At 36.9% G+C, this 15000-nt stretch overlaps 1 protein-coding gene across 1 annotated transcript in view; it reads right to left on the bottom strand.

Annotated features, from left to right (window-relative positions):
* Positions 1-1162: 1162 nt before the first annotated feature.
* scp2b (sterol carrier protein 2b) overlaps positions 1163-15000 on the bottom strand; it is a 16073-nt gene continuing 2235 nt past the window's right edge. The window contains exons 2-5 of the mRNA XM_079589336.1: positions 13147-13246; positions 9786-9915; positions 5808-5887; positions 1163-1937 (exon numbers count right to left, since the gene is read on the bottom strand). Of these exons, the coding sequence (XP_079445462.1) occupies positions 1842-1937; positions 5808-5887; positions 9786-9915; positions 13147-13246 (406 nt within the window). The 3' untranslated portion in view covers positions 1163-1841. The remainder of the gene's footprint in view (positions 1938-5807; positions 5888-9785; positions 9916-13146; positions 13247-15000) is intronic.

Raw genomic sequence — 15000 nt, 5'->3', positions numbered from 1 at the left:
CTCCCGATGTCATGCCTAAACCTTTTAATTCAGCTCAAAATATCTTACATTGGGTCATTTGCCGATGATATTTCATGACTAGATGGCAAATGAGCTGTTCCGCTGGGTCCTAAAGTCATGCTCAGTATGCTATGCATTCACAGATACACATGTAGACATAAAATATTTTTTTTGGAAAAGTTTTATAATTTGTTTTAATTTTGAGAATTGCTATGTTTTTCTATGTGTACTGAAGCATTCCTCGCATTTCATTCATTCATATATAGGGGTCAAATTGACCCGTGAGGGAAGGATTTGTTACTTTTTTAAATTTCAAAAACTCCTCGAATCCACTCAATGTTTTTTTGTGTATTCGTGGTTCAAGTGCGACAAAAGTCATGTTCAAAAAGAATTTCCAGGTCATATTGTATCTTCAAATTACACTTATTACAGACTAAATCCTCTTGGAATAACCTGGTTATTGAGGTTCTCGCTGGCAGAGAGCTGCAGTGATGACGGATATTTGAAGGCCAACCCTGTAGGCTTTTCTCCTCTTATCATCATACAGAACATCATCTATCTACAGAGAACGTGAAAACACACACTTGCCATTTTCATGAGAAAGATTAAGTTTATTTAGTACAAAAGTATTTTAGCATCTGATGGGCAGAATTCAGTGACGCGCACGAGAGAGACATGAAATAATGCTCCAATAATAACTGAAGGATACAATAAAATATATCTATGCACTGATTTGATGGACATGTTTATAATTTGAGTCAATTTTTTTCAAAGCAGTGACATTGAAAAAAACTAGGATAACTATAAGGATGAAAGAGAATGAATTACATTTTAACAAGACATCCATCCATCAAAGCCCAACACCATGCAGTGTGTGTTGATAGTTCACACGCACGCACGCACACACACACACACACAAAAAAATCCTTAAACACACCATATTTAACACCACAGATAGGCATCGGGGAAATCGATCCACACACACATATAATTGAAATAGTTACGAGTGCCAATCAAAGGAAAACCATATCAAAGTTATCAAATCGATCTTATTAAGAACAGTATTAATTCCATAGTACTTATTATCAGTATCTATCAGTGATTCATCATTAAATAATTCACCCAAAAATAAAATTTCTGGCATCATTAACTCACCTTCATGTTGTGCCAAACCCATATGACTGTATAAAGTTCATAACATCTTTCATTTGTCTCCAGAAGACTACGTTGCAAAAAGAAAGGCTTTTTTTTGTCTTGTTTTCCAGTACAAATATCAAACCGTTCTTAAATGAAGATGCAATAACTTGAGAAGCCAAATTACATGATTTATTTTCTGAAAAATATGGCTTTATGCTTAAAAAAATAAAATAGATGTCAGAATTATCTTGTTTTTCCTTTAAATTCCCTTAATTTTTCTGACCCCATTATTTTAAAATCTTGTTTTCTAAAAATATATATATATATATATATATATATATATATATATATATATGGTTTTTAAGAAAATTAATCTTGATTTAAAAATGTTTAGATATTTGTACTGGAAACCAAGAGAAAAAAAAACTGAGGAAGAAAATAGTTTTTTTGCAACGTGCGAATATAGTGCACGAGTAATATGAACAACTTTTATGGGAAAGTTCTGGAAAGTGGCGGTGAGTAAACAACGATGACCATTTAATTTCTGGGTGAACTATCGCTTTCCCTGGTTAGAAAGAGGCTGATCACTACAGCGCAGAAACACATCCGGTCGGTCTCTGACTCCTGTGCAGCTACTCTACTAGAGTGAACTCTGTGGGAGGAGCTACTCAAGGCCCCGCCCTCTCCACGCTTGGCTCCGCCTCTTACAGCTTGGCTTTGCCTGGCTGCAACTGCAGGGTTTGAAGCTTCATGGCCATTCCCATGTTTCCAGTGATCTTCAGTTTGCCCTGAAAGAACGCCTGCGTGAACGAGAGGACACGAAACCGTGATTAATATTGATTTTGAAGATATTAAAGCTCCTGAGACACAGCAATTCATTTGTGGTCCTGTAGAGGAAAAGTATTTTCCTGTGACCTTACATGCAAAATTTTAGTCTCTTAAAAACAACATCCAGGGCATTTTCTTCTTCGAGATACTAAATGGGGGATTGTCTATTTAAAAATTCCTGAAAAAATGATTTTGAAAATATTTTGTACCTTCTGGTTGATATTCAAATTGCTGCTTGTAAAAGCATCTCAGAAAAATGTCAGTACGCTTTCAAAGCAGAATGTGATTTTCTTTTACAATGAAGGCACTGATTTTGTTTTTCAATTGCATTTTTTTAAAAAATATGCAAACAAATGCAAGAAAGACAACCAGTTACTATTCATCCTTCAACATTCATCATAGAAAAACATTACAATGATGTCCTCAATGTCTTAGAATTTGAATGCTGAACATTCTAATCAATAGAATTCTGCGGAAAACTTTCAAATTTAAATGAAAAACTGAAGAATAAAAAACGGCTGAGACTTGAATATGAGAATAATGGCACTTTTCATAGTTTAGTTTTCATTGTGTATAGTTGTTGACCTATATTTGCCAAAAATATATATTTTTCTTACAATAACCTAGGTAGCAGCTTGATAATCACGAATGCAGTCAACACTACAATATTTAAAAATCACATATATAAAAAAAGATACAAATATTGAGCATTTAAAATGTGTGTCTGCTTAAAAAAATAAAAATGTGAACTTGGATACTGAACCAGTTGAGCATCGGCAGGTTAAATGGTCTCACTTGAGCTTGTTGATTCGTAATGGGTCAAAAATGTGGCTTTTCCACGAAGGGCGAAGAGCTTTGATTAGAGGAAGTGTGGAAACTTGGAGGCATGGAAAGAAACTCATTCTGATCCAGACGGGAGGCCGCACAATATCTCTCTCAACACAGGCCATTAGTATTAGAAAAGGGAAGCGAGTGTTTTCGAGCATCTGTGGAGAAACTGTTCAAGGAAAACCGTTGGAGGGTTTGAGACAATGCACAAAAGAAGGGTGGGAGGCTTCACAATCTGTGCTTTTAAATGCTCAAAATGTATGTCCCTGAAAAGAAACGCCTTGAAAAACAAAATATCTTCACATTTCTGTCATTCAATTGTGAATTGCAGTTAACAGAAAAAAAAGATAACCGCACACTTGTAGCTAAAAGACAATACTGCATTGAATTCACCGGCACATGCAAACCTACAAGCCCGTGTCAAAGAAAGAAAAACATCGGGTTATGTGGGATGAGTCTCGGTGGTAAATCCAAACTGAGATCAGCCAAAATCATAATTATAACCATACAAACCACTTGGAAATGCCAGAGATCTGCGTTTACAGCCATTCTAGGCTTCAGACTCTTTTCAAGACATGATTTTCCAGGATATTTTATGCAACATATGCTTAAAAGTTAGGATATAATGACATTCGCAAACTATTTAACTTTTATTATATTATTTGACATGCCCTACCATTCAATAATGTGGAGTCAGTCAGATTTTGTAATGTTTAATATAAATAAGTCTCTTCTGCCCACCAAGGCTGCATTTATTTGATCAAAAATACAGTAAAAAGAGTAATATTGTGAAATATTTTTACAATTTAAAATAACTGTAACTTATGTTAAACTGTAATGTATTCCTGTGATCAAAGCTGAATTTTCAGCATCATTACTCCAGTCTTCAGTGTCACATGATCCTTCAGAAATCAGTATAATATGATGATTTGATGCTCAAGAAACATCAATGTTGAAAAACAGTTGTGCTACTTCATATTTTTGTGGAAACTGCAATACATTTATCTTCAGGATTATTTAATAGAAAGCTAAAAAGAACAGAATTTATATGAAGTTTTTGTAACATTATAAATGTATTTACCATTGCCTTTAATCAATTTAATGCATCCTTACAGAATAGAGGTATTAAGTTTTAACAAACCAAACTTTTGAATGGTAGTGGAACAGGATGTTCAAAGAGAAAAAACCCTTCAAATGATTTCCGGACTATAAGTCGCACTTTTTTCATAGTTTGGCTGGTCCTGCGACTTCTATATTAAAATAATTCTTACTGACTGAGATGAACCAAGAGAAAACATTACCGTCTACAGCCGCGAGAGGGCGCAGTTAGCGGAGATGTTCAGAAGCGACACCGAGGAAGAACTCAATGGATTCAGTGTTGTGGGATGAGATTGGGAGCTTGGTGAACTTGCTTACCGGTAACTTGTTGGACTCGCTGGCTAATGTTAAAGGAACACTCCGACTTTTTGGGACTTTAGCCTATTCAACTTATCCCCCAGAGTTAGATAAGTCCATATCCATACATACCTTTTTCATCTCCGTGCGTGCTATAAGTCTGTTTGACGCACCCACCGCTAGCCTAGCTTAGCACAAAGACTGGATGTAAATGGTTGCAGCTAGCATACTAATCCAAATAAGTGACAAAATAACGCAAACATTTTCCTATTTACATGTTGTGATTTGTATAGTCACAGAGTGTACAAAAAACAAAGTCACATGAGACACAGACATATTTTAACCGTATACATACTGGGAACTATATTCTCTGAAGTCGAAGCACTGCTACTTGGGCGGAGTGATAACCGCAGCACCTGAGACGCACTCTGAACGAACTCTCTGCTCCTCACCACGGCGCGTCTCAGGTGCTGCGGTTATCACTCCGCCCAAGCAGCAGTGCTTCGCCTTCAGAGAATATAGTTCCCAGTATTTATACGGTTTAAATATGTCTGTCTCATGTGACTTTGTTTTTTGTACACTCTGTGACTATACAAATCACAACATGTAAATAGGAAAATGTTTGCGTTATTTTGTCACTTATTTGGATTAGTATGCTAGCTGCAACCATTTACATCCAGTCTTTGTGCTAAGCTAGGCTAGCGGTGGGTGCGTCAAACAGACTTATAGCACGCACGGAGATGAAAAAGGTATGTATGGATATGGACTTATCTAACTCTGGGGGATAAGTTGAATAGGCTAAAGTCCCAAAAAGTCGGAGTGTTCCTTTAATTTAGTCTATTCAGCCTCCCAGGTATATGTTCTTTATGCTATTGTGCAGCTGAATAACTGTTAATGTGTTACGCTAACATGCCGGACACTATTCAGCCTGTTGTTCTGTGTGCTATTGTGTAGATGAATAACTTGCCTTTCCAGATTTAATGTCAGTTCTTGGTCTTGGATTTTGTAAAATAAATTTCTAAATAAATGCGACTTATAGTCCAGTGCGACTTATATGTTTTTTTCCTCTTCATGACGCATTTTTTAACTGATGCGATTTATACTCCAGAGCGACTTATAGTCCGGAAAATACGGTATTGAAAAACTGTGAATCGTGTCTTGTGTTTTCAGTAAAAATATCTAAACATTTTTAATTAAAACACGACAAATTTACTAGATGAGTAAAACTGCACAACATATGAAGAATAGTTTTCAGAGAATATATATTGAATTCTTGTTCAATACTCAAAAGATTTGACTCGGCGAGTAAGGAATGCTTTTGTTTAATTTCAGATGCATTTATTGGTGAATAATATGTTGAAATAAATACTGTATTTTCTGTCTTTTAGTAACTCTCTGATTAAAAAGCATCAATAAAAAGAGTTAAACTAATTCTCAAAAGATTTTTGCTTAAAATGAGAAGCAATTCCTCAAATAAATTTAGCATGTTTAGTAGATGTTAATGTATTTTTAATGGAGGGGGGATACATACAGGTTTTTTTTAGTCTAGCTTGTAACTGAAAATGATTGTATTAGAAACCGAGAGATGTGATTTGGCCGTCTGCTTCATCACTACTTACGGTCTGTGGATTCATCTTTCCAGTCATGAGGTCCAGCAGGTCAGAGTCGGCCATGGCAATCGTGCAGTCCGCTTTGTGTTCTGAGAAACACAAAAGGAGAACATTGAGGATCACTATATACTTAAGAATGAGATCCAAGAACAAACTAGGGTGGCGTTATTTCAAAATCAAGTTCATTGTGGAAGTTTGAAGCAGCTTTCAGGGAAAGTTGGCTCCGGCTGGTAAACACCTTTGAATAGCATTATGTAATAAATGTGTGTGACTGAGGCTCCGCCTTCTTTGACGTGGAAACCTACTCGGATTTATTTCTTCTGTTCAGTCCGACGAGGTCAGATGTCCACGAGTAAAAACATGAACCCACCGGAGAGCCGTAATTCTGAATAAAAGCGACTTTGAAGTTCAATACTGTAAAGCTGCTTCATTTTAAACAGATAAAGGGACAAAAGTGAGTAGTAGTAGTCCATGTGTGGATTTATGGGGAAGTCTTTTTTCTTCTTTTTTTGGAAGGAAATAAGTGTGAGTTGTATTCAGTTACCATTTAGCTGCATTTCTGTTTTTATCCAGCGGAGAAGGAAGACAGAAGGGTCTCTGATTTTTCAACATTGAATTGCCATTTTGAATGTAACACTAACAATATAAATTGATACATTTCCCCCTGGGGATTAATAAAGTAAATCAAATCAAAATGCCTTGGGCCTATCTATTTGTCTTAAATCACAATGTGCATATGTTGTTCTGCATTTACTAAATAGAATATATTGATTCATTCAGTGTGTTGTTGTAATTTTATTTATTTGTTACCATAATTACTCATGTTCTCCGGCCCCTTATTTTGCCTCAGTTTTATGAACTGGCCCCAATTCAAAATGAATTGAATAGCCCTGGTCTACTGCATAAAATGCTATAAAAATAAATCCCACGTCATTTGACAGGACTGTCGAATTGCAGAGCTGGTGCAAAAATATCCACATCACTATGATCAGAAGCTTTCTTCAGGCGAGACACTACAGGTGAATAGGGTTAACTTTTAAAATAATAGATCTCACCATGAAACTTCCTCAGTTGATTACTTACACAAGTATATAAAAAATGTATTACAAGTTTTTGAAATTTGTATATTTAATTATGCAAATTAGGCATTATCTCATTAAATATGCACAATTTTGCATATATTTTCGGTAGATAGATCTGAATATATGATAAAGCAAGGTGCAAAATTATTTTTCATTTTGTTTACACACAAGATGAAAATTATTTCAGAGGGATTTCAGGATATATGTTTTCATTACCCAGGAAATCAAAATATACTGTCCATAGCCTTAAAAAATAAATGTTTGCTATATTTTTTTATTAAAAGGTCACATAAATCAGGCCAGGAATGATTTATTAACAAATCCCTCTGAAAATATCTTCAGAATACTGAATACTGCTAAGTGTATAACTGGAAAGTTTGTTGAGTTTGGTAAGTACGCTACATAAGCTGAGAAATCTTTTTACCCCAGTGAAGTACAAAAAAAAAAAGACCTTCGGTAGGAGTATATTGGGGCATTTATAAGGGATCTCGAGAGGTAAAGCAGTCTGACCAGGGGGGCAGTGTTCCGGAAGACATTGAAGCTTCCCCGGGCGCCGCCATTGGCTAGCGGACCCCCACCTGCTGTTAGCATTCCATTGACTGTCGCACAAGTCGAGAAATTACCGTATGGACAGGCAGAGAAGCTCGCAAGCAATCGGGGGCTTGGGGGGGGGACGTGGAGGCATAAAGTCAAGGGAGAAGCCCACAGAGAGTGATAAAGTTGCTCCTGCTGCTAGCTCATGGACAGCTAATGCTCACGCTCTCCGTCTCTGAGAGATTCGGAAGGGAATGATTCAGATTTCTCTCGGCACAGCGACTAGAAGACCTACAGGTCACTCACGTCACATCTACGTCGTCAAGCTCAGTTTGAGCCTGCGCAGTTCGCCAAGCGATCAGGAAGTGAGTACTTCTAATTGACTTCACTTCTCTCTGTTGAAACCTATGGGGTCGCTGTGTCCAGTTTATATACTGTCTATGAGTCGGACAATCCAGCTCAGCACTTGCTGTTATTGTGTCTTTAGCTCTTGATACACAACTAATCAGAATCTGGCATGTGTGAGCGGGTTTGATCCTGGTCATTAGACCGAACACACACTCTCACTTGCTTTCATTTCCTCTCATCCTTCACACTAATCCCGTGGCCGTGGACACACACACACACACACACACACACACACACACACACACACACACACACACACGTAAATATTGGGTATGCATTGATGTCACTTTCTGCCAGGACACGTTCCCTCAGCCGAACTGAGCGGCAACACATCAGCTTTGGTTATAATCTTCTTCAAAAAAGATTATCTTCTTAAATTAAAGGTAGTTAGACTTGACAGTGATCCTTAATACTTACTTACCAAATAACTAGCAGTCCATATGGCCAGGAATCAGGTTTCTTGACATTTATGTATGTGATTTTGAGGAATAATACATAAAGAAAAGCCTGTGAACGCTTTATCTTCTAGACCAGTGCTTCTCCACCATTGCACATTTGGGTGTTTCCCATATCAGACAGACAGACACACACACACACACACACACACACACACACACACACACACACACACACACACACACACACACACACACACACACACACACACACACACACACACACACACACACACACACACACACACACACACACACACACACACACACACACACACACACACACACACACACACACACACACACACACACACACACACACACACACACCCTGCAGTCTGTACCAATGAGGTGATTCAGGCGTGTTACATGAGGAAGACATACAATATGTGCAGTGATGTGGAGTCGCCAGGACGGGTTTGAGAAGCACAACACTATAAATACAATATAGGTAGATATAAATTTGGATGATCACTTGCATCACTGTAATATATCATCATATCCCCCAACCCTAAAACTTTTTATAGCATGAGCTGAACACCAATGTTGCCACTCAACGGGAGTAACCGCCGTGACTCCGCCTACTGTGACGTCATTTTAAAATATCAAATACATTTATGGAATAATTAATAATTGATTAAAATTACATTGTCAATCAATCAATCAATTTTATTTATATATAGCACACTTAAAACAACCAAGGTTGACCAAGGTGCTTCACAGGGGACAGCTACACCCCTAAAAATTGTGTGTTTTTGTGTTCAATTAAGCTTATTATTTAAAGGTGCATTGGGAAATATTTAGGAGGATCTGTTGACAGAAATGCAATATGTACATAACTATGTTTTCAGTGGTGTATAAAGACCTTACATTATGAACCGTTATGTTTTTATGTCCTTAGAATGAGCCATTTCTATCTACACACACCGCGGGTCCACACATATGCCAACATGTTTCTACGGTGGCCATAAACGGACAAACGCATTTCGTCACTATGTTGTTCTTCGTGCAAAGAAGCTAGCTAAAGTCAGCGAATAAAACACTGACACAATGATGAACAAGTAACAATAATATTCGCAATAGCATATTGTTTTACAGAATAATTAAGTAAACCTAATTTCTTAATTTATCTTTGTAAAGAAACCTCATTGTTTATGGCTACTCTCTGCTGTCTCCAGACGACGACATCACTTCCTGTCGGCCACCGTAACGTCTGTTGGTTGCAATTCGCAACCTCACCACTAGATGCCGCTAAAATTACACACTGCACCTTTAAGCTTTACTTATTAATTTTAAGTAGGTGTTGGTGTGTGTTATTGTTCACAGTTTTCAGAAAGACACATGAAAATGTCAAACTTCTACTGGGGAAAATATCGAACCTCTCCTTCAAACTACAGCTATTTTCATGTAAAATAACTCCAGCCCGACACACTGACGGACTAGGAAAGGTCAGGTGTTCGTAGCATCTGCATCCTCGCCCAGAGTTAATAACAGAGAAACACACTCACCGGCATCATTGTGGACAGAGCCTTTTCCGTTCTTAACATCAACGATCCAGATGGCTTCCTTTCCGTCCGGCCCGTCCTTCACCTTGAAGGCAAACACACCTCCAATCTTCTTCACAAACTGCTCTCCGTCCTGCACACACACACACACACACACACCAGAGAGGCCGTCAGTTGCACACCCACCAAAAACTGTGTGAACCGCAGCTAAACTTAAACGATGAAGAGATAACCTATCCCTCAAACAGAAATGAATGTGTAAATTATATTTTAAACTACTTACGTTATATGGTAACACTTTACAATCAGGTTTCGTTTAACTCTAATTAGCATGTACCAAATAAGAGCAAACCTTCTACAGCATTTATTAATCTTAGTTAATCTCAACATTTACTACTACATTTTTAAGATCCAGCTCTCTCTGTTAACATTAGTTAATGCACATGAATGAACATTTTTAACTAACAGTGCCAAAAGATAATAATGCTGTACAAATATATTGCTCATTGTTTGTTTATGTTTAAGAAGAAAAGAAAAGGGGAAAAAATGTAAATGTGGGTGTATGCTTGTATGTATACATCTGTATTTATGTGAATGCATGGGTTTATGTGAACTGTAGGTAGATATACGGTGTATGAAAAGATGTATGTTTAAAAGAAGCGTCAAATTGTTTTGTATTTAACTAAAGGATAGAAATAGAGAAAGGTGGTAGGACTTGAAAAGTTTGTTATGAACTTCTTCCTGCTCCTTTTTGAACATGGGAACTTCTAATTTGAATTACTTACAATAATTTTGGAAGATTGTGCTGAGAAGTACATGACCTTATTTAGTTGCTATTTTAATTTTAAGTTTGTATATGTATGCATGTCTGTATATATTTTTTATTTTATAAATGTGTATGTGTATATATATATATATATATTTTTTTTTTACATGTTCAAAATAAACTACTAAAACTAAACTAAACTATGTTAGTTAATCCATTAACTTATGTAGGGCTGCACAATATATTGTTTTAGCATCGATATCGCGATGTGTGCATCCGCCATATGTCAAGTATAGAGATCGTAGTTGATCCGTATGGACCAGGAACCACGGGTCGAAACGCACGTTTCTGGGAGTTTAACCATCAGCAAAAATTCATAATTTGAAATAAATTTGAATGCATTCACGTGTATATGTGCTTGATGTACACATACATGCAAAATCGTGTCAATACTCACCAAGACGGGAATTTCGACGCAAACACAGTAGCGTATGGCTTACGTGAATGCAAACAGTTGAGAAAGAAAACAGATGCGTATCATAATATTGAATCCGTGCATTCGGTCTTAAAGTGACAGCGGCCTAATATACCCACTGCTGTCTGTCAGTAATGTTAATCACAACACAAAATGCGAAGAGAAAATCACTTTTGTAGCTTTAACAAAGATTAATTTTATTTAATTTATTCAGTGAAGACTATGCAGTGTTATTTTACATTTGATTATTCAATTTCTGTGCCTGAATACGGTTAGACTTACATGAAAAATAAAGCACCGTTTATTTCATTTGCATCTTTGTTATATTGCATTTATCTAGGCTTGTTGTAATGTGTTTATTATTTTCTATGCAGATTTACTCCCCTACAAAATCTCCCTAATAATTAATAATATTCAAATAGAAAACATAATTCTTAAAAAGTTTAGTTAAATTGTTTTTATATTGCAATATACGGTATATATCGCAATGTCAGTTTTTTCCAATATCGTGCAGCCCTTAACTAAAGTGTTACCAATTATACTTATAACTAGCGGTGTCACAATATATCGCAATACAAAAATGCAACAATATGTATTGTGTATAGTTCACCCAAAATATAAATAACTGAGAAAAAAATGCAAGTTTTCAGAGTTTAAGTGTCAGTACTACTGTACATTAAACTACTATATAATGTTGAACATTATGTATATTAATACAATGGGGGATTATTTGTGGGACCTGATAATGCCAATTGTCTGATGTTACCAGTAAAAAGTGGCCTACATTATTTTAAATATATCTAGTCAGTGACCTACATTAAACATATTAGTCTAAAATAATTCTGTATTTTCAGCATTAGAATCATGAATATTTTTATTCTGGTGTCTCTATTATCCTGTGCATTAGGTTTCCAGCACCAAGTCTATTAATTTACACACGCAATGTAATATCAAATTTAGCATTTTAATAAACAGTAATTTTTTTTGTTAATCTTTTTCCATATGTCTTGGAGTATCACAAGAATATTGTATTGTGAGTTCAGTATCGCGATATGTATCGAATCGTGACATGAGGGTATCGTTACACCCCTACTTATAACACAAAAAGATCATCAAAAAGGGGAAGCAGGATCGAGGAAAATAAAATCGGATGAAACACTTGATTTTAAACTTGAAAAGAGATTATAAAAAGCTATCAAACACTTATTTTTTTAGTCCTATTTTTTACACTTGATTGCTTTTTACACACACCATAAGAGTCATAAACAGCTGAAAAACAACAGAGAAATGTGGCGCTCATAACATAAACCGCCTCACTCAGACTCAGAGAGACATTTACACAGCATTGAAGAGAGTAATGGAGCAAATCTGATCGGAAAACGCAGCGGTTTACTTCTGTTGTGTAACCGGCTGTTATTTGACTACATTTATTTTGCATTAAGAAGCTGAGACATGTCTGATAGTAAGATATTATCAGTGTCTCGCCTCTCAAGAGGGTGAGAGTGTCACGGATCAACAATAACCCATTAGAGTCCATTAGACAAGTTACTTCTTAGAAATACCTAGGCTTATTTATTGATTACACACTGCAAAAAACGATTTTCTTACTCAGTATTTTTTGTCTTGTTTCCAATGCATACATCTAAATGTTCTTAAATCAAGATGCATTTCCTAAAGTAGTAAATCACATAAGATATTTTGTCTTGTTTCCTGGAGGAAAAAAAAAAGTGTGTTTTTGCTTAAAGCATATGATAAGCGGGTCATGAAACCGCAGTTTGTGGAGGGGATGGACACATATGATGCAGATTTATCAAAGTATGTGTTGCACATGAAATGACATGAAAAGGATCGTCTAGAATAAAACCAAGGGATTTGGGTTTAATGAAATGACGATCCTTTCAGCACCCCATAACTTTGTAGTCTGAGTAAAAAGCCTTGACGTCAGCCGGCGGGGGGAAAGCAGGCCTGACAGCGGATCACCGCTGACATGATTAAAGCTGGGTAATAAACTCAGTTCAGATCCATCTTGATGTAGCCTCGGGCAGAGATGCGGAGGTGTAAAGAGGGTTTACCTCGACAGCAAACGAATTCAGATGAATTAACCCGAGCAGGCTCTTCCGTACCTCATGCAGCTTCTTATTGATCTCCTGGAAGACAGCGTGAGCTTTGAAGCCTTCCAGACCTGAGGACGCACTGGTCAACAGCGCCTGGATCTGCGGAGAGCTGGGAATGAAAGAGAGACGAGAAACACACGCTTAACTTATGGCTCAAGGAACAAGATATTCTGTGTGATCCACAGAGAAAGGAAAGCTGGACAGATTAGTAAATGATAGAGATGCACGATATATCGGCCACCGTATTGGCATCGGCCGATATATGTTAATTTTTAATGTTATCTTTATCGGCCCAATAAGAAAACTTGGCTGATATATATATTAAAACCGATAAATAATGGATTATTTCCTTCGGCTGAGACGCTTCAGATGCGCACTGTTCAACATTATGGTTTTGAATTGCTTGAAATATGATTGGAATCACTTAAAAAAAAAGGAAAATACAGTATAAGTCTGTCTTATAGGCGACATAAAGTTATAATGAGAACATCATAATTGTGTGCTTGGGACATTTTAATGGTGACACTTTTGTTTTTGTCTTTTCAGGCTCTCAAAAGCGATTAAATACTTATTTTTCGGCGAATATATCAGTTATCGGCTTTCAAATATAAATAATTATCGGTATCGGACAAAATTTTCATATCGGTGCATCCCTAGTAAATGATTTTTAGGTGAACAATCCTTTTAAGAAGTAACATGGTTTACAAGCATCAAATCCTGGGGTCCGTTCTTCGTACGTCGCTAACTCACTTAGCTGGATTTGATTGTTGGCGATTTGGTATGATCTTGGATTGTTTGGTTCTTCGACGCTCATCCTGGACTTGCTGTCATAGCAACAGGTGCGCAATCTTAAACCTGCTCGCGAGCAGGCTTATTTCATGTTAACAGGATTAGATCCCGCGGCTTTATAAGCGGAGGTGATCCGGGAAGTCCTTTAGCGCAACGCGATAGCGTACTTTTAGAGAGATATAGTTTTTCTCGTGACTCGTGAGTGTCATATCATTAATTTGTTGGAACAACACATTTAATGTCGGAGTCGGGCTTTAACAACAGCACAAACTGTGTGCATTTCCCTGAGATTCTTTGCGAGTGATATGGTGAACTTGGTGAAAAGTGCTGCCCGTCGTGCCATTCACAAAGTTTACCTCGCGCTCAAGCTTTTTTTAGGGGTTTTTATGGTTTTTCCAGACCCAAGGTTGTAAAGGTTTTTTTTTTTTTTTTTTTTTGCCAATGCAGGTAGGCTACATTATATTTTTTTAATGAACATCATGCAATCATGACTTAGCCAATAAGTATGATTTACAGTAGCCTTTGTGTCAGGCTTCACTAACGTGATTGATGCCACAGACTGTAGCTACACACGTTCCCATCAAGGCCTCAATGAAGAGGATTTTGTGAACAGTGTAAATGTGCAGGTAAGTTACTATTACAATTCTAAATATATCATATTAGTAATATTATTAAATGAAAAAAAAAAAAAAAAGGAATGGAATCAAAAAGTATGCAGTTGACTGACTAAAATGTCTTGGCGGTGTGTGACACTATATATCAGTCACATAGTCACATGTAGCACATTATTTGAACATGGAAACGGAAAATATAAATATTAAGCACACTGTATTACACAGGCTACACGTATTCTGAGCCTAACATAACTATTTTTTTTCATTATGTAGGTGATTACAACATGCTTGGAGACACAGGGGCTATACCTGCAGGCAGTATTTTATGACCCCATTCCCTGACCCACAACCCGGACATTGGAGCTCTAGCCAGGACAAGGGCACAGTTTTAAATTGACCATGGGAAACTAAAGGGAAAATTTCAGTGTCTGAAAAGTCTGAGGGTTGCACCTGACAGGGA

This window comes from Phoxinus phoxinus (assembly GCF_949152265.1).
Source record: "Phoxinus phoxinus genome assembly, chromosome: 18".
Taxonomy (NCBI): Eukaryota; Metazoa; Chordata; class Actinopteri; order Cypriniformes; family Leuciscidae; genus Phoxinus; species Phoxinus phoxinus.
The sequence above is the reverse complement of the archived record's forward strand: the minus strand, read 5'-3'. Positions and strand labels throughout refer to the sequence as shown.